Consider the following 21,357-nt stretch of genomic DNA (forward strand, 5'->3'; position numbering starts at 1 on the left):
AGAGCTTGGTCTTGCCATGGGGATTTACAGGAGCCAAAAGAGGAGGAGAAAAAAAGGGCTCAGGACACAGTGTTGCAGGCCATGCGTGTTTTTTAGAAAAAATAACCCCTCAAACAACAGTCTGCGTAGTTGTACCTACTCCTGGGGGGGGGGAAACTCCCAAAAGTGGGCACTGGGGACAAGCAGAGGGTAAGCAATTGCACATTGTTCAGCAGCCTGCTCACCCGTCCCATCCCTTCCCCGAAGAGTTTGGTATCTTGTGTTTGGGTTGGTTTGTTGGGGTGGTGTGTTGTTTTTTTTCTGCCTTTCAGACGAGGGCTGCTCAGCCCGATAAGTGCGAGGCGCAAGCACAGGCGAAATGTGTGTGCTCCTGACATGTGGTGGAGCTGCCCCTCCTTGAGGCTCTGTGGCTGCAGATCAGCCCTCGGCAGGGCAGAGCCATCCCCTCATCCCAGGGCGACAGGGGACGCGCCTCCAAAATTGGCATGGCGCTAATCAGGCAGGGCCTGTCTCGCCTGCCTCGGGGCGATATGGTCACCCCGGCGTCTCCACGTCCTTATCTCCTGGGGGCAGGGGACCTGGGCAGGGGAAGAGTGGCCAGGAGAGGAGATGACCAAAATGCTCTCGGGTGACAGGCGTGATGGCTGGCAGAGCCCAAAAAACATCCCAAAGCGCTGGTTGTGCCCCATCCGCTTGCTTGCGGCCAGATGGTGGCTGTGAGGAACATCCCAGCCTCGAGCACTGGGGAAACCCACAGCTCTGCAGCACCATGGTTGTATAGGAGCCAGCACCCCAGCCCACATAGGGAGCTTGGCCTTAAAAAGCAGCCCATAAGTATTTTAAAACAGTGGTAATCAGTCCAGCAGTCAGGAGTGATGCCCCTTTGCCATTTATTTGTATCTTTCAAGCCTGCTCTGCCCCTAGCAGAGGGGCTGAGTGCCTTCATGCTGGGCTGACCACGCTGCATTGCACACTGGGGACTCAGAGCTGAAACTCTTATGAGCACAGCTGGAACTTCAGCTAGTTTCCCTGTTTTGCTCTTAAAAAAGCACAGAATCACTTGGATCTGAGTACCACCAAGACCAAGTCCCACTGCTGGGGATTTTGAGTCTCTCAGAAATGGAAACTGGGTAAAATGAAATGTTATCTCTGACAATAATTGCCAGAAGTGCCCTGGTGCTCCCAAAGGCCTATGAACAGCTGTCCTGCCCCTACAAGGCAGGGGCTATTACCCCATGGATCTGTAGCACATCCACAGTGGATACGGTTTGACCATTTAAGACGAAATCTGCAGCTGGAAATGTGTAAATCCCCATGGGGTCTGGTTGAACTCAGTGCAGGCAGGGAGGAGAAGGTAAACAGGATTACGGAGAGGATTCTTCTGCCAGGCTCTGTCCTCTGGGTTTTGTTGGAGATGTGGGATTTCCTAATCTTTGCAGAATAATGCCAGAAAGGGAAGGCTTGGGAGGCTTGGAGTGGTTGGGTAGCAACTCCTAAGGAGAAAAGTGGGTGCACCACCCCATCCTGGGCATGGTGGCAGGCTCCTGTGGCCAAAAATACAGGTGTGAACCCAAGACTGCCATGGTGGCACATGTGCTTATGGGAGTAACTCTTCCTTTTGGATGAGTCCCATGTGCACTGGGATGCCAGAAGCACTGGACCCACTTCCCAGAGGCATCAGGGCTTGCATTGCTTGGCAGCATCTCCCTTCCACCTCCAGGCCTGACATCCTGCTAGGGGCTGGAAAACCCTCTCATCCTCTCAGTCTTGACCAGTTCATGTTAAAGATGGATTGTCAAAAGTTCAAGGGTGCATTCCAGTATCAACTGGGGTGCTTGGGCTTTGCCTTGACCAGGTTGCCCCATCATGTGCAAAGCCAGCAGCAGCCTGATGAGCTGTGACCACCTGTGTGTCTTCCCTCCAGTGAGTTCCCCAGGGGCATGGGATCTTCCCCTTAGTTTGACTGACTAAAAATAGGGATCTAGTGTGTATGAAAAAGCCAGAACCTCCACGCACAGGGGAGAGCATGTTTGTTTGCCAGCAGCGGCACCCGCCGGAGGAGGACAAGCAGCCCGGATCAGCAGCAGGAGCTGCCCAGGTGAGCGAGTGAGATTAGACCCCTAAGGTGGCCAAAGTTAGGTAAAGCATCTGCCCTGTCCCTCCCTCCACCTTTGCCTCCCATCCCTGCACTGGATTGATAATCGCTGCCTGGCGTTTAGGGCTGGAGGCTCCGCAGGCAGCCTGTGGTGCTGTGCCAACCCAGGGCCAATTCCTAAACCCCCCCTAAACCTCCTGGTGTCCCCTCAGAGCTTGGCGCAGGCGAGCCACGCACGACGGTTACAAACTTGGATGCAAATAAAAACAGATGGTGCCTTATCTGCGTGCCTGGGTTTGCCTACGTGCAGCAGCCAGCGCCGGCAGTTCATTCCCAGATAGGAAAAATGAGAGGTCTCTTGGCCGGTCAAAGTGTTGCACAGAGGCCACCAGAGCTCTGTGCACTCCATATGGGATGGAAAGACATTTATTTATTACAACCTAAACAAAAACAAACCCCAAGGGAGGCAGGAGGGTGGTTATTCCTCTCCACAATTAGGAGCAGTTTGCTCCTAATGAAATCAAAAGGTTTGCAGGTGCTGAGAACCTTTCCCACTCCCCACATGGAATCGAGCATGTGAAGAAACTCCATCGGGGAGTAAGGCTCAAGGAGATGCACTCAGTCCTTCCATCTGTGGGAAAGCATCAGGGGCCTGAGTGTCTTCTTCCAGGCCAGATCTTCGCATCAAAGATTCCTATTTCTATTTAAATGTAGTGATGGGACAAGGGGGAATGGCTCTAAACTGAAAGAGGGCAAGTTTAGATTAGATATTAGGAAGGAATTCTTAACTGTGAGTGTGATGAACTGGTTGCCCAGAGAAGTTGTGGATGCCTGAAAGTGTTTAAAGCCAGGCTTGATGGGGCTCTGAGCAAGTTGGTCTAGTGGAAGGTGTCCTTGCACATGGCAGGGAAATTGGAACTCTATGATCTTTAAGGTCCCTTCCAACCCAAACAATCCTATGATTCTAGTTCTATTATCTCAATTTCTACTATTTCTATTATTTCAATTTCTGTATTTATATTTGTATTTATGGATCTGTATGTATGTTTTATTGATGCATACTTCTGTGTGTCCCTGGCTGGTGTTTTTCATGGACCTGGACACCCAGGGCACTCGGAGGCTATTGAGAGGTTCTTCACTGTGTATTTTAATGCTAAACTGAAGCACGGGAGGTTTGGTTCACCTATGAGCCCCTCATGGCATGTTGGTGGGCACCAGCTGGCTGCACCCGTGTGTTTTTAAAAAACAAGGGGAAAACATCATCTAAATCCTACAGGCAAGATGATGGTAGTGGCTATATTTAATCTCCCAGGAACAGCCGACTGCTCACCCAGCGGGGAAAGGGTGGCTGATTGTCACTATGTCCCTGCTCTGTCCCCACACTAGGAGTTCTGTGTGTCTCCCAAAACAAGGGGACAGCCTGTTATTTGTGACCCCTCACCATCCATGTGCAAGAGCTGAGCTGGTGTTCCTAAAGCACCTGGTGGAGAGCAAAGGGGCAGAAGAGGGAGTAGGGGCACTTGGCCATGAGGTATTGCTGCTGAGCTGATTTGTGCCTAGTGCTCCCCGTTTTCTCCTTGGTGCCACACCCAGTGTCTTCCCTAGTGTTCCTTCTTGCTCCCTTAATATGTTCTATAGTGTCTTTCCTTGTCCCCTGATATTTTTCCAGCACGTCTCCTTGTTTTGCCCCTAAATGTCCCTGTGTCTGCCCTAAGTGTCCCTCTGCATCTCTTGATGTTGCTCTGAATATCCCTGACATGCCTGTCCCTGTCTTACCGGTGTCCACAATGTCCCCCCCGCAGTGTCCTTCTTTGTCCCTACACGATATTCTTCCAAATGCACCTTGTACCTAAGTGCCCCACTAAATGTCTCTGACGAGTCCTCGCTCTTCACTGTCCCCCGCTGATCCCACCGGTGTCCCTCCTTGTCCCCACCATGTATTCCCCCACATACTCTTATTTATTCCACAGTGTCCCCCGCACTGTCCCTCCCGGTCGGTCGGGTCAGGGCGTGGCAGGGGACACCCGGGGACACGGGTGGCGCGCGCGGGGCAGTCCTCCCCGCGGTCCGCACCGCGGCTTTAAAGGGAGCCCGCGGCGGGCGCGGCCGCAGAGGCACCAGCGGGGGCACCGGAGGCAGAGCGGCACCGGCTCTGCTGCGGCTTCACGCACCCACCGCTCCCTTCCCAGCCTCTCCCCGCCCAGGGGCGGGGGTCCCAGGCCGGGCGGGCCACGCTTCCAGCCGCGAGGGCATAGCGGGGCATCGCGGGACGAAGCGCTCGCCATGAGCGACAGCCCGATCCCACTGCCGCCGGCTTCGGCCACCAAGCCCAAGCGGGCCCGGTCGGTGCGGCGGCCAGCGGCCCACCCTGCGTACTCGGACATGATCAAGGCGGCCATCCGGGCCGACAAGAGCCGCGGTGGCGCGTCCCGGCAGTCCATCCAGAAGTACGTGAAGAGCAACTACAAGGTGGGCCAGAATGCCGACGTCCAGATCAGGCTGGCCATTCGGCGCCTGCTGGCCACTGGAGTCCTCAAGCAGACCAAAGGAGTTGGTGCCTCCGGCTCTTTCCGCCTGGCCAAGAGAAAGAGGTCTCCATCCAGGAAGAGGTCTCCTTCCAGGAAGAGGTCTCCTTCCAGGAAGAGGAAGAAGACAGCCAGGAGATCCACTTCGCCCCGAAAGCCGGCTAGGTCCAGGAAAGCCAGGTCCCCGGCCAAGAAGCCCAAATCTGCTGCCAGGAAGGCCAGGAAGAAGTCAAGGAGCCCGAAGAAAGCCAAGAAGCCAAAGACTGTTAAGGCATCCAAACCCAAGAAGGCAAGGCGGTCGAAATCCAGAGCCAAGTCCGGTGCCCGCAAGTCGCCCAAGAAGAAGTGAGAAGTCTAGAGGCGTTTCGGTACTCTCCCCATTGGTTCTGTAAATAGCTGTTGCCTTTGTTTTTACTCCTTTCTACTTCATTTTATAAAGAATTGCTCTATTCATGAATTGAAATAGCTGAAACAAGGCAGTTGATGAATGAAAAAAACTATTTTAAAGTGTTACTGGTCTGGATTTTTATTCTGCTGTCTCAGAAATTTCTTGTGTGTGTGTCTGTTGATTAACGCTGGACTGCTTGTTGTGTGTTGGGAGTCATGGTGACTCTGTGTGCCTGATGGGGTCGTGCAGGATTTCAATTCCTGGTCCTGCCCCAGCTCTTTGGGGGGGTTGCGTGTTTGCTGGGGCCGGGCAAACACTTTGGTGGGGAAGCTGGAACAAATGGCTGCGAAAGCCCTGGCCTTCCCTGGAGGAGGAAAAGGGGACCCTGTTCCCTCATCCAGTGCTGCAGTTCCCCACCATGGGGATGTGGTGAGGAATGTTGGGCTGCTGGGTGTGAGGTCGAGCTGGCGCTGGAGATAACCGGGGCTGTCCACCTGCCTGTGGAGCTGCCTTAGCACAACTGGGTGCCAGCAGGGACTTTTGGGGCAGGGATGGAATCAGAGGAGCTGGAGCAGGGCCAGAGTTTGTCCTCATTGGCTTTCAAGGAGCTGAAGGTGTCCATGAAGTGGGAAGTGGGATCACCGTGGGGAGAAAGGTCAAACACAGCCATAAGCATCTTTTCTCCCCAGGCAGGAGCACCCTGAGGCAGTGGACAGCTCTGCAAGTGGGATGTGGTGGGCAGCCAGGGCAGGGTGAGGCAGAACTGCTGGGCTCAGCCCTGCTGTGACCCGAGGGCTCTGGCTTTGTGCCCAGTGGAGGTCGGCACAACTCCAGGGCCTGCCTATCCCTTGCCAGAGCCCCTCCCTGGGCTGGGCTGGGTGATCCTGACAGCCAGGGCTGGCAGGGAGCCTGTGTGCTGGCCTCACTGCTCAGCGAGGTCTGAACCTCAGGCAGGGGCTGCCTAATCCCTCTTGGCTAGAGACAGATAAACTTCTTGATCATCAGGATCCCAAACCACCTGGGCCAGGAGCTCCGAAATCCTAGGGGCTCTGGGTGCCCAGGGCCCTTGGACTTGCTGTGCCTAACTCTCATAAGCCCAGGGTCTTCACCCTCTCCCAATGGCTCCCAAATCCTTCAGCCTGTTCTTTCTAAATCACTTGGGCAAATGGTGCCTGAGTCCTTTAGCCATTAAGGATTCCAAATTCAATACTTCAGGATACTGAAATCATTGGCCTGGATGCACCTAATCCCTGTGGGCTCTTGTTCCTAAGACCCTTGGATCAAAGGCTACCAGAACACTTTCTTCTAAAGACCCTGAACACGTTTCAAGAGCCTGGTGCCTTAGTCCCCTGGAATGGGTGGTCTAAACCACTCCGGCCACAGAATTCCCCAGTCAGCTATAGTAGAGGAAGGAGATACCTAATACAGATGGAACAGAGAAATTGTGGATGCCCTATCCCTAAAAATAGGCTGAATTTTGAAGGGGCTCTGACCAACTTGGTCTTGGTCTAGTGAAGGTGTCCCAGCAGCATGAGCTTGGAACTGGATGATTTTTAAGGTGCCTTTGAACCTAAACCGTTCTGTCAGTCTATGACCCTTTGTGTCTAAGCCACGAGCCTACAGTTTACAAACACATTTAGCCAGAGGCGCTAAATCCCTTGAATCTGGGTATTCTAATTTTCGCCTGGTAAATCCTAAACCTCTCTGTCCAATGGATTGTCGGTCACCTCAGCTGGATACACCCACATGCCACAGACCCGTGGCTCATTATCCCCAGTGGTGGGCGCCCATAACCACCTATCTGCAAGGATCCAAGTCAGCTATGTTGAGGACCCCAAACCCCTAGGCAGAGGCACCTAACGCTCCTAGGCTTGTTGATCCTTGATGTTCGTGGTGCCCTGTTGCTATGAAATCCCTCAGACCCCATTACAGTTCCTAAATCTCATATATGGCGTTCCCCCAAAATCCCTCAGACTCCGGGCATCACATATCTGGCTCTGCAGTGCCTAAACCCTTTGGGACAGATCCTCTCCTCCAAAGAAGACGCCGAACGCCTCCTAGAGGAGGCGCCCAAGCGCTTCAAGCTGCTGCAGCCGCGGCGGCGCTCGTCCCGCCCGACGGGGGGCGGTGCCCCGGCGGCCAATGGGCATTGGCCAGTAATTAACCCTTGTTTAATTAGCGGCAATTGGACACCGGGGCCCGCCCCTGGGCGTGCGGGGTGGAGCGCCGGGATGTGGCGGACGGCGGCGGTGCGGGCGCTGCGCGGGGCCGGGGCGGGCGCCCCCCGGGCCGCGTCGGGAGCGGCGGCGGCGCAGCTGCGGCGGCGGCTGGAGAGCGAGCTGGAGGACATCCGCGGCGCCGGCACCTGGAAGAGCGAGCGCGTCATCGCCTCCCGGCAGGGTCCCCACCTCCGCTTGGCGGGCGGCGGCGCCGGTGTGTGCGCGGGGCCGCGGAGAGGAGGAGGGCTCTCGGTCCCTTCCCTCGGTGCCATGCCCCTGCTTCTCTCTTTCTATTCCCGCAGGGATCATCAACTTCTGCGCCAATAACTACCTGGGGCTCTCCAGCCACCCCGAGGTGATCCGTGCCGCTGTGGAGGCCCTGGAGAAGTTCGGCGCCGGGCTCAGCTCCGTCCGCTTTATCTGCGGTACCCAGGTACCGGGCAGCATCCCCTTCCCCGCGGGTCTTTCGCAGGGTGCCCACGTAGGCTTCCCCTCTCGGCACTTCCACTCGGCATGCGTGTCCCCGTGAGAAAAGGAGCCTGCCAAATCCCCACTGGCCAAGCATCTGGAAATACGCCAGTTTAAACCATTACAACACCTGAGAGCAAAGAAACTGAGCACCCCTCTGAATTCAGAAAATAAATGTCTTTTTCTCTCTCTTTCGGGTCAAAATTAAAGTGAACCTGACTTGAAGTGGCTCCATCAGACCCAGCCCAGTTTATCCCTGCTGGAGCCTTTTCTGAGTCCTGCTTGGTTAAGTGCAAAGAACAAGCAGAGCTTCTCCCTTGTGCATGGGGAGCTTGGAGTCTCCCTTCTGAGCTCTGGCATCCAAACCCATAATTATACTTTAGGGCTGCATTTGCTGAACACAAGTAACTTCTCCCACGCACACACACCTTTTCTGGATAAAATCTGGCTGTCTCCTCCCCTTTCAAGTCAGCATTTAACAGCAGTGGGCGAGCAAGAACTTGTGCTGCCCCACTGTTGACTCCTGCTCCTCTCTTCTCTTTAGAGCATACACAAGGACCTGGAGGAGAAGATTGCACGTTTCCACCAGCGGGAAGATGCCATTCTCTATGCCAGCTGCTTTGATGCCAACGCTGGTATCTTTGAGGTTCATGAGGCTTCCCTTGTGTTGTGCATGGAGGAGGAAGGTGACAACAATGTGGCTGCCATGCCTTCCAGAGGCTCTGCTGTGAGCTCTATGGGCCAGAAAAGATGACAGTGGCTGGTGGTGAGGAGCCTGACTTGGGGCCCTTGCACCAGGGAAGCCATGCAGAGGCATTTAAGCACCCTCACCTCTGCTGTCTCCGGCCAGCTCCAGCTCTTGGGGAGGGCTCCCATTTCTGCAGAGGTCTGTACTCCCCCTGAAAGTGTAGGTGAGGGGCAGGCATGATCTTACATGTTAGGAAAGGGGGAGGGAGATTTTGAGCTCAGAAGCCACAAGCAAGAGCCTGGCATAAAGAAATCAGGGGATAAGGTGACTAGGAAGGAAATCTGAAGTTTAGCAGTGTCAGGAGAGACGTGGCAGCTGGAATCAATCACAGCCTTGTTCTCTGTAGTGAGGGAGACTGGGAGATCTCAGTGAGGTGGCATCCAGAGCAAAGGATGGTCCTTTCTGTTTGGCACGGCCAGGCCCTGCTGACCCCAGAGGATGCAGTGCTGTCAGACGAGCTGAACCATGCTTCCATCATCGATGGGATCCGCCTGTGCAAGGCCAACAAGTACCGCTACAAGCACATGGACATGCAGGACCTGGAGGCCAAGCTGAAGGAAGCACAGGTATGGAGGTCTGTTCCCACCCCAGCGCCAGGGCAATTGCTTAGCTGTGCTGCCTGTGCAGTGACCAGCCCTGGAGGGTGAACTCTGCCCTTTCCCATGCAATAGGCATTGATTTTGCTGACAGGCATGGTTAGGCACGGTAGCAAAGCAGCTGGTTGTGATGCCAATCCCCTCCATCTCGGTTAGGTACATCCTCTCCATACAGGAGTTTGAGTGTGTCCCTTTGCCAGCTCCTCTCCTCAGGGTGACATCTTCACTTTCCCTCCAACAGAAGCACCGACTGCGGCTGGTGGCCACTGACGGTGCCTTCTCCATGGACGGTGACATCGCGCCCCTGAAGGAAATCTGCCAGCTGGCCCAGAAGTACGATGCCCTGGTCTTCATTGATGAATGCCACGCCACGGGATTCCTGGGACCCAACGGGCGGTGAGTACTGCCTCAGCCCTGTTTCTTCCTCCTACCCTGACTAATTCTGAAGTGAAGACAAAGGTGCTGATGGCCAGCGTGGTTTTGTGTGGGAACTCCTTGAAGGCTTTGCACCCTTGGATTGAAAGGAGATACTTCAGCAGTGATCCATCCCCAAGTGACAGCTGCTTCTCAGTGTGTAACAGATGGTGTAACCATCTCATCTGGGCACCAACTCTCCTGGCAGGTGCTTTGTTTGGACTATTAAATTTCTGTGTGGGAAGTTTGAGCACTTTGCCATCTCTAAGGGGTGAAGAACCCATGCTCTTGATGAGATCCTAGCTTAGGCTTTCTGCAGGAGAGTAAGGTGAACACTCAGGTTGAACTATCTCAAGGAGCTATTCTTTCTTGTCTAGAAGGAGGGATGTCAGAGACCTGACTAACAGTGCTTTGTTTTCCTTGAGTTATCCAGCAGCTTCCCTGGTGCATGCTGGCAGAGCTGATAATGTGATGTTTCTTTTTCTGCAGGGGTACTGATGAGCTCCTGGGAGTGATGGACAAAGTCACCATCATCAATTCTACCCTAGGAAAAGCTCTTGGAGGAGCTGCAGGTGAAGGCATTTTCCTGTCCAGCATGCTGCATGCCCTAAAGAGCTTTACAGCATCAGTCTTACATTTCCTTCCTCTCCCAAATGATAGAGTAACAAATGCATGTTATCCTTTTCCACTGGTGGCATAAGGCTTGGCTTGGGATGTTGCCGAAGGATTAAGGGAGATCCTGACACGTGCCCCTTACACTGTCATCTTTTGCATGCATTTACCTTTGGGATCAAGGTGGAAGCTCTTGGTCAAAAGCATCAGCTGTGATTTTTAGACCTAGTTTGTACCTAAATTCCTGCTATAGGTGCCAGGTTGGCTTTATCAAGAAGCCTCACTTTAAACAGGTCACCCTGGGGTGCCTTGTCCAATTCTCTCTCCTTCGTCTGCAGGCGGGTACACAACAGGTCCCAAACCCCTCATCGATCTGCTCCGGCAGCGTTCCCGCCCGTACCTCTTCTCCAACAGCCTGCCCCCTGCCGTGGTGGGCTGTGCATCCAAGGCCCTGGACCTGCTCATGGAGAGCAATGCCATTGCACAGTCTATGGCTGCCAAAACCCAACGGTGAGGGGGCCATATGGGGGTTGGAGCAGGGGCAGCTTTGTTAGGAGTGAGTTGTCTGTGATTTATTCACCCCTCCTTTCCCATGATAACTGTGAAGACAGTTGGCAAACCAGGGCTCAGGGAAAGCTGCAGGATGTGCCTGTCTGTGTCAGGTAGATGTGTCACATTTGGATGCTCTGTGAGCTGGGGCACATTGTCCACTCAAGAATCTGCAGTCCCATTATGCTGAGCAGGACATGGCAGGAGGTCAGTCCAAGAGGGGAGATCTCTTCCCTGCACAGAAGATGATCAGTGGAGCAAACTTTACCCAGTTCTCAGGGGGCAGGGCTCCCAGGGGAAAGAAAGGCAGTGGTCTCCAAGGACAGAGTTGTTGAGGCTTTTTACTCATCCTGTTGTTTCCTTCACCAGGTTCAGAAGTAAGATGATGGCAGCTGGCTTCACCATCTCAGGGAAAGACCACCCCATCTGTCCAGTCATGCTGGGGGATGCTCGGCTGGCCTCAGTGATGGCAGAGGACATGCTCAACAGAGGTGATCTGGGGAAGGAGCTCAGTATGCAGACACATTCCCTGAGGGAAGGGACAGTTGGTGGTGCTGCCACCACAAGCCCTCCTTCAGAGGATGTTCCTGCATGAAATCCAGTACTCCTCCACCTTCCAGCTGCAAATGTCCTCATGGTCTCCCCCAGATGTTGCTGGCTACACCTTCCTTTTCTGTTAGGGAGGGGATCTACATTAATGCTCTTGTCCTGCTATGCTGGACTCCATCCCCATTTCTGGCCCTTGACCTCATTTCCATGCTTGGGAGCAGATGGCACTTGAAAACCCTGAAGGCTGGAAGTGGTTATTGGGAGGGGAGCCTTTCTGTCACCCAGTACACCTCAGCCTGCCTCCTTTTCAGCCAGCTCTGACTCTGCCTGTGTTTCCTCCCCAGGCATTTACGTGATTGGCTTCAGCTACCCCGTGGTGCCCAAGGGCAAGGCACGCATTCGGGTGCAGATCTCGGCCGTGCACAGCGACGAGGACATCGACTGCTGCGTGGAAGCCTTCACCCAGGTGGGACGGAAACACGGAGCGCTGCCTTGAGGGGCCAGAAAACACCTCTTCAGCACCATCCCTGTCCACAACCAAGTGCCTCTGATGGGGAAAAAGGCCTGAGCAGCACACTGCCAAAAGCAGGACTGTTCCTCAAGGCATGACAGCCTGCGTCATGAGTCACAGCTGGCTGTTGCAGTGTGCTGGGAGCAGCACTGGCAACCAGCACTTAAAAGTGTCATTAAAGGTGTCCTGCAGTGCAGCGGATATTTGTCTGCCTCCTATTTCCTCATCCAGGAGCTGCACTCCATCCCCATCATCTCACTCTGTGACCAGATGCTCTGCTGTGCCTTCCCTGAAGCCTCAGTCCAGATGCTGAAGCACTGCAGTTCCTGCTCTCTCCTGCTGATGGAAATAACAGCATTGATGATGTTGCCTGCTTCTTCTATGCTATCCTGTGGGTCTCGCAGCACCACCCTGGCAGATCTGACTGCTGCAGTTCCCCACTGAGGCAGGGGTGTTTCCCAAGCCCTTTGCAACCTGTGCCACCACCAGCTGGTTAGGGAAGGAGGACATGGGCCCACCAACGCTCCAGTGCTCCTTTCTCTCCTCACTCTCAGGTGTTAGTTGTGAGGCTTGCTTGGTCCCCAGCTACAAGGCTTTGCCAGTTGCTTCAGTGGTCCCAAACTTGGCCTGGGAAAGACATTCTTGCCCCAGAGAGGCCATCAGGCAGTGAGCAAGCTGAGGTGGCAGAGGCAGCAGCATGGTGAGAGGATCTGCATCTGATTGAGGCCGAGGCCAGGGGCAGAGCAGGTGACAGAAACCTTTAATTTTCTTCCATATGGCAGGAATCTCTGGATTTGCTCCTACAAGCTGTGCTGTAGTAATTCAGCATTCAAAAAGGCACAAGTGGGACCTGGGCATCTCTTAGGATTTCTTTGTTTGCATCAGTTTTGTTCCAGATCAGAAATTGTGTGTCCTGCCAGCTGCCTATGTGCTGAATGAGTAGCTGCAGCCAGGGACAAATTCTAGCTGAAATGCAGTGTGCTGTGTGCCTGAGTGCTGGAGCACTGGGTTGTATCAGCAAAGACCTGCTCTGAAGTCCTTATGTGTCACTAGGCTGTCAGGGAGCAAACTACAGGGCAAAAATGTCTGACCTGAGCCAGAGCAACTGCAGAAGAATACAGGTGTTAATCCAGGATTGTAGGGCTTTACAAGGATGCAAAGGACAGGGGAGAAGTGTGTCTCGTAGGTTCAACAGGACTGCAACCAACATCTTTTGGAACAGCTGGTAGTCTTGTGTGCTTGATTTTGTTTAGTTTTCCATCCCCACAGGCCCTGAACTCAGCCTGCTGATAAACCACAGTATGGACTTCCCTTTCTGTGGCACCCTTGCAGTGCTGCAAACCCTTTTCAACAGGCAGTACTTTGGCGTGGGGAAGGCAGGGAGATTGCTCGCGGGCCCCTTGTGCAACCTGGAAGAGATGAAAGTTCAGCCAGGTGGGCTCAGGGTGGTTTGAGACCCTGAACTGAATTGCAGCTGGTTTGAGCCCAATGCATGTGCACCCTTTGCTCCCCCTACCTGCACACCTCCATTGCACACCTGTACCATCCTCCCTCGCATTTCTCTCCTGCTGGTCCCCAGCCCTGGTCTCCCCCTCTCCCTTGGCCCTCTGCAGGCATCCTGGCTGATGCCTCTGCTCCACTCAGGGCAGACAACCCAAGCAGTTTAACCCTGCTCCAGCTTTCAAGTCCTCCTCATTGGCAGAGCAGCCCGACCGATGTCTCTCTGCTCAGCTGCAGGCCAGAGCAGCAAAGCAGCCTCCCTCCTGTGATGCTCACAGTTGTTTTTGCATGCATGTGTGGGCTCGCCCTTCTGCTCCTCTTCTCGCCAGACGCACTGACCTCCCTCTGACCTCTGTATCTCTCGGGTGCCTCAGCAGCCGGCCCCCTGCACTCTGCCTGCTTCAAGGCCAAGCTCAGCAGCAGGCTGTGGAGCTGTCTGGGGAACAGACTGTATAGTGCTGGAATCCCAGGAAGGCAGGAGGGTAAGATTATGGCACACTGCTAATGAATAATGCTGTACTCATTGACTTGGAGGCATCATGTTAATATTGAATTGAGGCACATCTTCCTGCTCTTTATTGCTTCAAGGCCTTCCAGCCTAAGTCTGATCTACAGCTCTAGGCAGCTTTTAGCCCAGAAAGCAGAGGATTGTTTTGCTGAGTGGAATGTAGAGGCAGATGCCACTTTTTGAGGATGCAGTTCCCACCCCGGGCTCCCTAACCTACCCCATACCCTGTATGCTGCTCAGGCAGTCCTGAGTCTGGGGCTATCACCCTCTGCACTGTGGGATAGGTAGGAGATCCATGTATTTCACCCATTTTATCTCAAAGTAGGGGACTATCCTATCCCATCCCATTTTCATACACACCTAGCCCGAGAAATGCTTCCAGCCCTGGGTCATGGCCCACTTCCCACTTCTGTGCTCACTAGGCTGTCTTGTTGCAGTCCCGAAATACCCCACTGCCCACTGATTCACTCCAGCCCCTCTCCACGTTTCTGTTTCCACCCCCAGCAGTGACCCATCTCTACCTTTTGCTGGAATTCCCTGCCCTGGCTCCTTGCCTGCAGCCCCACCCATGCAGGCAGGGGTGCCCCAGCTTGGACTGAGCCAGATGGAGCTGGTGCAAATGGGGACTAAACCTGCCGTTCAGTGCCATATTTTTCCATCCCTCGTCCTTTGCTGGAGGGAGATAAATGCTGCACTAGGGCCTCCGCTGGTGCTAATGCCTCACAGCACTGGTGGGTGAGGAGGGAAGCGGCTGCACCCCCCACCCAGGGGTTCTGGCGAGACACAGCAACGACCACAGCCATCCCCACTTCCTTCCTGGAGATTTATTTCTGCTTGAGAATTTTTCCCCAGCTCCGAGGGTGAGTCCAGGCAGACTTTTGCCTTTTCAGGCCTTCTGGCCGCAAGAGCAGGCACCGGGAGGTACCTCCGTAGCCCCCGCAGCCCCCTCAGCGGCAGGAGCACTTGCAGGCGGCCACCACGGGGTAGGGGATATGCCGCCAGGTGCAGTTTGGGGGGCCGGGGGGCTGCGGGCTCCAGCAGTGCCAGGCCAGCAGCTTGATGCGGGTGAGCTGTGCGGGCCGGCAGGCCATGCCGGGGGGCCAGGAGCAGCCGGCCGGGCCGGTCTCACACGTGGTGTGGCGCACCCAGCGGGGCCAGAACACGGGTCCCAGGTCGACCCAGGCGGAGGCGAGGCGGCAGGCGGCCCGTTCCACCAGCCACTGCCGCAGGCGGCGGGCCAGGGCCCCCGCTAGCTCTGGGGGCAGCTCTGGGGCGGGGGGCAGCAGCGTGGGCAGCTCCAGCCCCTCCACCTCTCGCCACAGCTTGCGGTGATATCGCCCGGCGCCCTCGGCCAGATCCCTGTTCATGGACTCCAGGTTCTCCTCGAGGATGCTCCCATTGCGACCGCGGGGCTCCTCGGTCGCCATCCAGAAGGGGTCGAAGGCCGAGCCCAGGAGCCGGCGCAGCCGCCCGGGGCGCAGATGCCGGGGCTTGGGGGCGTAGCGATAATCCTCGGGGGCCAGCGACAGGCTGTAGGGCCGCACCGGGGCCGAGGGGTGGCCGCGCAGCAGGTGCGCCGCGGGGTCAGCGGTGCCGGACGGCGGCAGCGGCGGCTCCCGAGGATCCTCCGGAGGCGGCGGTGGGCCTGGGATGCCCGGCGGTGGGAGCAGGCAGAGGAGGAGGAGGAGGCAGCTGCGGTGTGGTCCCTCCATGGCGAGCGGCGCTGTGACAGGCTGTGCCCGGCTGCAGGCTTGCACTCTGCCGCATCTCCTGGGTTATCACCGCGTCCCGAGGCATGGCCTTCCCCTTTTCCCTGGTTACAGCGGCTGATAGGGAGCTGGCAGGGACACTTCGCTCCTTCCCGCCAGAGGGGCAGGTGTGGGGGAGAAGCCGCATGGTACCTCCTGCCGCTGAGCCAGTGGGGATAATTTGGGCTGCTGAGGAGGGGAAGGGGCCAGCACCTCCTTCTCCCCATCCTGCATCATCATTGGTACCCCACAACCTTCCCATTGAAGGGAAGCTGGTGGGCTTTAAGTCTTGCTGAGAAAGGATCACCGAACCACGCTCAATGCAGCTGGAAGTCCTCATGGCACAGGTCCTGTCACCAGAATGGACATGGCAGTAGGGCTGCCTGGGTCACTGTCTTCTCCTGGCACTTAAGTCCAGCCCCCATGTGTCTCCAGGCAGCTGTGATGAAGCTGGACCTCTGGAGGTGGCCATCCTGGAGGTTTTGTCCTCCCTCCCATACTGTAGTACTGATGGAGTGGAGACCTGGACTGGATGGAATCCAAAACTGGCTTTCTCTTCCTTCCCTAGGTCAGACGTTGTGGGAGAGGCTCAATCTGTTCAATGCTACTAACAATTAATTAATAACATCTAGTAAAAGCAATTAATTGCTCATCGTCCAGAGGGTTTGGGACCCTATATTTGAGGGACAGGGCAGGAATGAGGCTCACAGATATGGGATATTTACATTCCCTGGAGGTGTTGGAAAACACCTCCTGAACACCCAGCTTTGAGAGGTGGCTGCTGAGGTCCAAAGGACCCTTTCCCCCTCCATCCTCCCTTTTCCACCAGAGAGTAGTGAGCTTTCTCTCTGCCACCCCCTTCTCAGCAGGAGGAGCAAGGAGCAGCTGAGCCTGCAGGAAAGCTGGGCAGAGAGGAGTTAATTCCAAACCCAACCTCAGGGAGAGGGGAAAAAAAACCAACAGAGAACTATGGATCAGCAGCAAGAGCAGAGGGAGGGAAAAGGGGGAGTCAGAGAGAGAGGAGAGCTGGTGGCGGGCAGGGGGAGGCAGTGGAGCACCAGGCAGGAGCGACTGGAATAACCGAGCTGCCCAGATAAACTCCCCTGTGGTCTGCATCTTCCCGCTACCACTGCGTGGGCTGGACTGGAGGTCTCCCCCTAAGCGAGTGGCAAAGCTGCAGGCCCTTCCTCAAAAAGGTGAGTACTGGCTTCCAAAGCTGAAAGGTGGCCTCAGACTCCCTGAGCACAGACACCCTGGTGCATTTTGCATGCCCAGAAGGAGACCGGGCTCCTCTGCTTCAGTGAGGAGATCCCATGGGGCCCGATGGATAAGCTGGAGGGTAGCTATCAGTAGGACAGAGGGGACCAAAGATGCAGAGAGGCAGGGACAGTCTCTTGGTGTGATATACAAAGAAGCTGGGAAGCAGAAGTGACATGAGCTGAGGGATGGGGGAGCATGGAGTGAAGGAGCTTGCATGACCCAAAACCGAGTTAATTGCTTGTCAACAGTAGCTAGATAAGTGTCTTTTCTTCTCTGTTTTTGCTCAGAGAAGGACAATTTGTTCTAATGATAGGATAACAAGGAGAAGGCTTATTTAGAGATAGGCTGTTGGTGTTCCCTGCCTGAGCACAGTGTTACTCAGGGCTGGAGGAAGTTTTGCAGCAAATCACATTACCTTGAGCTGTGATAATAACAGGCTTCTTCACACTCATCATCCTGTTGTATTTCAGGTGGCTCCAGGGTCTCCTCCCCATCCTCTCCTACCTGCCATCCAGCCTGTGACCACCTCTCAGCATCAGGGAAAAGGTGCATTTAGTTGCCTTTGCTCTGTGGAGCGTAGCTACTGCACAGGGAGCAAGGGGCAGTCAGCTCCAGGGTGCAGGGGGTCCCAGCTTAAGGAGTTCCCTTGGGGTGGGAATGTGTTGGGGTGCTGTGTGCTGCTGTGGGGTGTGATCCAGGCATCGGGTCCCTTGCTGCAGGAGGTGGCACAGCCCTGGGCTGAGTGTGCTGGGACCACTTACAGCCCATGGGAGCCTCCTCCTACTCCATGGACAGATGGCCAGACCCTGTTGAACTTTGGTCAGGGTTTAGACTTGCCAAAGCAAGCAATCCCTAGGGGTTTAGCAGATTTGGGAATGTAGGAGGAAGGTGGGTGAGGCCAGGTGGCAGGGCCAGAGTGCTCCTTTGGGGTGCTGGGAGCACAGGAGATGTTCTGATGGCAATGTGAATCTGGGCAGGAGAAAGAGGCTTCAGCTCTGCTCAAGCCAGGCAGATGTGGGCTGACTGACCACAACAGCATTCTTGCCAGTGATGTCACAAGGGTCTTGGTGGCATCATTTAACCAGCTGGTTGGGATTGGCATCTCTGGGAGAAACGTGAGTGTCAAAGGCTGGGGTCAGGCACCTTGGGACCTATTATCCCTTTCTCCCAATGCAGGTCCCTACAGTCTGACAGGAAGATGCCAGGGGGATTGAACATCTCTTCTGACAGCCTGGAGCTACGAGCAGCAGGGATTATTGTGCCCATCATCTTCTCCCTCATCTTCCTTGTGGGTACTGTGGGAAATGGGCTGGTGCTGGCTGTGTTGCTGTGGAATGGCCAAGTCAAGTACTCCACCACCAACCTCTTCATCCTCAACCTGGCTGTGGCTGACCTGTGCTTCATCATCTGCTGTGTCCCTTTCCAGGCCACCATTTACACCCTGGATGGGTGGCTCTTTGGGGCCTTTGCCTGCAAGGCTGTGCATTTCCTGATCTACCTCACCATGTATGCCAGCAGCTTTACCCTGGCTGCCGTCTCTGTTGACAGGTAAGTATCCCCTTCCCTTTGACTTCTGCAGCTCAGGGACAGTGTGTTTGCCATTCTTGAGCTAAGGGTGGGAGAAAGGCCATTACTTACCCTGTTGGGTGTCCTGTAAGAAGCAGGCCAGGTCTCCCCAGAGATAGGGCCTGCAGAGCCAGTCTCTCCAGCTCCCCATGCCCTCCCCCTCTACCAAGCAAAGCCCTCAGCCTAATTACCCAGTGCTCACTTGGGAAAGAGGGGAGTCCACCATGCATAAGCAAGAACAGCAAAACCCCCAGGGCAGCAACACAACTCAGAAGGAACAGGAGAGTCCTACTCCTATCCTTCTCTTATCTGGTTCAAAAGATACACTGCTTGCCTTTCCTGAGCTAGCACAGCAGAGTGGACGATAGAGATCCCAGGCCCACTGTTGGAATTACCCTGATAGTTTTGTGAATTCACTGTAACCCTCACTCCCAAGAGATTTGGGAGGGAAGAGATGGGTGGCTGCATGGGAATGGGTACACAGATGGCAGCTCCACAGGGCAGGAAGAATACCTCATCTCACCCGTGTTGTGTTTTGTCTCTCCTTCTCCTTCCCCTCCTTGCCAGGTACTTGGCCATTCGCTATCCGCTGAAGTCTCGGGATCTCCGCACATCTCGAAATGCAGGAGTGGCCATTGTGGTAATCTGGTCACTGTCGATGCTCTTCGCAGGGCCTTACCTCAGTTACTACCAGATAATCCACTACCATGGTGTGCCCATCTGTGTCCCCATCTGGGAGGACCAGCACCGAAAGGTTCTGGACATCCTCACGTTTGTATTTGGATACCTGCTGCCTGTGACCGTGGTGAGCCTGGCATACTCGAGGACCATCAAGTTCTTGTGGACTTCTGTAGACCCCATAGAAAGAATCTCAGAGTCTCGGAAAGCCAAGCGTAAGGTCACCAAGATGATTGTCACAGTGGCCATCCTGTTCTGCCTCTGCTGGCTGCCCCACCACCTGGTCATCCTCTGCTTCTGGTTTGGCGACTTTCCCTTCAACCGGGCCACTTACGCTTTCCGCCTGGCTTCCCACTGCCTTTCCTACACCAACTCCTGCCTCAACCCCATTGTCTATGCCCTCATCTCCAAGCATTTCCGCAAGCGTTTCAAGCAGGCCTTCACCTGCCTCTTCTTTCAGAAAAAGATCAGGAAAAAGAAGAAGAAGAGAGCTGGAAGAAAAGTCCATATGGTCAATGTGGGAAGAGGTTTTGCCAATAGGACAGGAGATTTCTATGGAGGCAACACTGAGGTGACCCAAGCCCCAGAAGAGAACACCAGAAAGAGGGACCATGAAGGTCCCAGTCGTGCCAGAGCATGGACTCGGCAGGTACAAGATGCCATGGTCTCTGTTCAGAAGGAGCTACTGGAGGAGGAAATTTTGGCAACAGCTGGCCATTCCCTAGATGTGACCCCTCTAAGAGGAGCTGTTGGACAAGGCCAAGAAGAAGCCCTAGAAAAGGGCTAGAGAGGCTAGAAAAAGTCTCAATTTGCATCACATTTTCTGACCACATCATAGTGGTTTTGCTTTCCTCCAGGACATCATGCCCACTTCTTATCCCCACTGAAATGGTTTTATGTACTCATGTCTGAGACTTGCCATCATCCCAGCTCAATATTCACGGTAAACTTTAAGTGACTGCAACAGCCGTCCTTTTCTTTAATTACGTATGGTGTTTAATTAGTGCTGTGTGGATCCTGAATATGTAACCCTTAATGTGAGGCAGGTCTGTACCTGTAATTTCTTAAGAGAAGGTGAAAATTGGGAAGCTTAGGAAAAAGTGTTTAGGGAAAGCTGTGATATTGTGGGACACCCAGACTTTCTCACTGAAGCTGGAAAACAATTACAGGTTGTCATGGCACTTGTAGGTGTGCTGAGCCCTGTGTGGGCTACAAAATCTTCTGGTGTCCTCACTTGTCCCCATGCATGGTGCTGGAAGTTGTGTCAAAAGTAAAGGAGTTTTGGCCTCAGCCAGTGCTGTAGGCATTGTACAGTGGGGCTGGGTGACATCAGGCAGCTTGCAGAGCTGTGATGTGCATGAGCAGAGCCATGATCTCCCCCCTATTTCTCTTCTTTTTCCCTGCTTCTGTTTGCATAAATCTTTCCTTTTTGCTTTGTCCTGCCCACTCTTAATTCCCAGCTGACATGGTATTTTTAATGGTCACTGAAGCTGTTGTTCACCTTGCTAGAGCTTGGCTCCAAGGACATCCCTTTTTCTGTGCGGAGGCTAACTGAAGGGAAAGGCCAACAGTGCTGGCAATTAGTTTTCTTTTTCCATTCAAGTGCTTGATGTTGCTTTCTGCACTTTGGGCCTCCCTTGCCTCACTCCCTGTTTCTGATTTTTCCACCTCTCTCCTTTCGTGGTGGCTGCCACTCCTCTACAGCAGATCTCTTTCAGAAACGTGTCCAGTGTGCCTTCCTGGGAACAGTGAGTTCTGCAGCCACCCTCTGCACATTATGCCACGGCTGGTAGCCAGCCCACGTGGTCTCATCATTTCTTCAGGTTAAGAATCGCTCCACAGCCCAAAGCATTGGAGGGAGAAGGGAACAGCAGTCAGGAACAATGACGTGGCACAGCTGGACGCTGCCTGTTCTTGCCTAGAAGCAGCTGGGCTGTTGCTCCCCCCGACCCTGTTCTTCCTGGTCCCAGGTTGCAAATGGGGCAGATCAGGTCAGGACTGGCTGCTGCTGGGGTGAAGCCTAAATGAAACAGGACAGAGAGGACAGGGAAGATCTTGGGGAGATCTTTAGCATTTAGCATGACAAGTGGCTGCAAGCCCTGGGCCCCTTCACTACGTTCTGCTTGGTGCTAAGCCCCAGTTTTGGGGAGCACATGAGCAGGAAGGGCAGGTGCTCAGCCTGGGTTGGGAAGGCTCTGAAGCCAGAAGGGAATTCCTGTCTATCCAGTACCAGTTTACATGCTCCAACTGGTTTCTCAGTTCAAAAGCAGAGGTGAAGCAAAGATGTCACATCCTTGATAGAGAGACAGGTTTAATTAAAACTGAAGGAGTTTGATTGCTGCTTTCCACGCAGCCTTCCCTCCAGACTGATTGGCATTCTGCAGTCTCTGCTCCCAGCTTCTTGCTTTAATTAATTACCCTTT

The 21,357-nt window shown here is 54.5% G+C and overlaps 5 protein-coding genes across 5 annotated transcripts in view; 4 read left to right on the forward strand and 1 right to left on the reverse strand.

Annotated features, from left to right (window-relative positions):
- EIF3L (eukaryotic translation initiation factor 3 subunit L) overlaps positions 1–21,357 on the forward strand; it is a 59,277-nt gene that overhangs the window by 15,929 nt on the left and 21,991 nt on the right. The window lies entirely within an intron of this gene.
- Positions 4,192–5,133, forward strand: LOC132327301 (histone H5). The gene has a single exon (XM_059846392.1). It carries the CDS (start codon positions 4,379–4,381, stop codon positions 4,967–4,969), a length of 591 nt encoding a protein of 196 aa, XP_059702375.1. The 5' UTR covers positions 4,192–4,378; the 3' UTR covers positions 4,970–5,133.
- On the forward strand, positions 7,225–11,875 carry GCAT (glycine C-acetyltransferase). The gene is made up of 9 exons (XM_059846393.1): positions 7,225–7,441; positions 7,530–7,660; positions 8,240–8,341; positions 8,863–9,009; positions 9,281–9,435; positions 9,943–10,025; positions 10,404–10,575; positions 10,984–11,105; positions 11,508–11,875. Exons 1-9 carry the CDS (start codon positions 7,240–7,242, stop codon positions 11,657–11,659), a joined length of 1,266 nt encoding a protein of 421 aa, XP_059702376.1. The 5' UTR covers positions 7,225–7,239; the 3' UTR covers positions 11,660–11,875.
- LOC132327304 (noggin-like) lies at positions 14,630–15,394 on the reverse strand. The gene has a single exon (XM_059846395.1). It carries the CDS (start codon positions 15,392–15,394, stop codon positions 14,630–14,632), a length of 765 nt encoding a protein of 254 aa, XP_059702378.1.
- On the forward strand, positions 15,299–19,898 carry GALR3 (galanin receptor 3). Its single transcript, XM_059846394.1, has 4 exons — positions 15,299–16,626; positions 17,161–17,236; positions 17,867–18,238; positions 18,824–19,898. The coding sequence occupies exons 3-4, from the start codon at positions 17,889–17,891 to the stop codon at positions 19,719–19,721; spliced, it is 1,248 nt and encodes a 415-aa protein (XP_059702377.1). The 5' UTR covers positions 15,299–16,626; positions 17,161–17,236; positions 17,867–17,888; the 3' UTR covers positions 19,722–19,898.

The sequence above is a fragment of the Haemorhous mexicanus genome, chromosome 5 (genome assembly GCF_027477595.1).
Source record: "Haemorhous mexicanus isolate bHaeMex1 chromosome 5, bHaeMex1.pri, whole genome shotgun sequence".
Classification (NCBI taxonomy): domain Eukaryota; kingdom Metazoa; phylum Chordata; class Aves; order Passeriformes; family Fringillidae; genus Haemorhous; species Haemorhous mexicanus.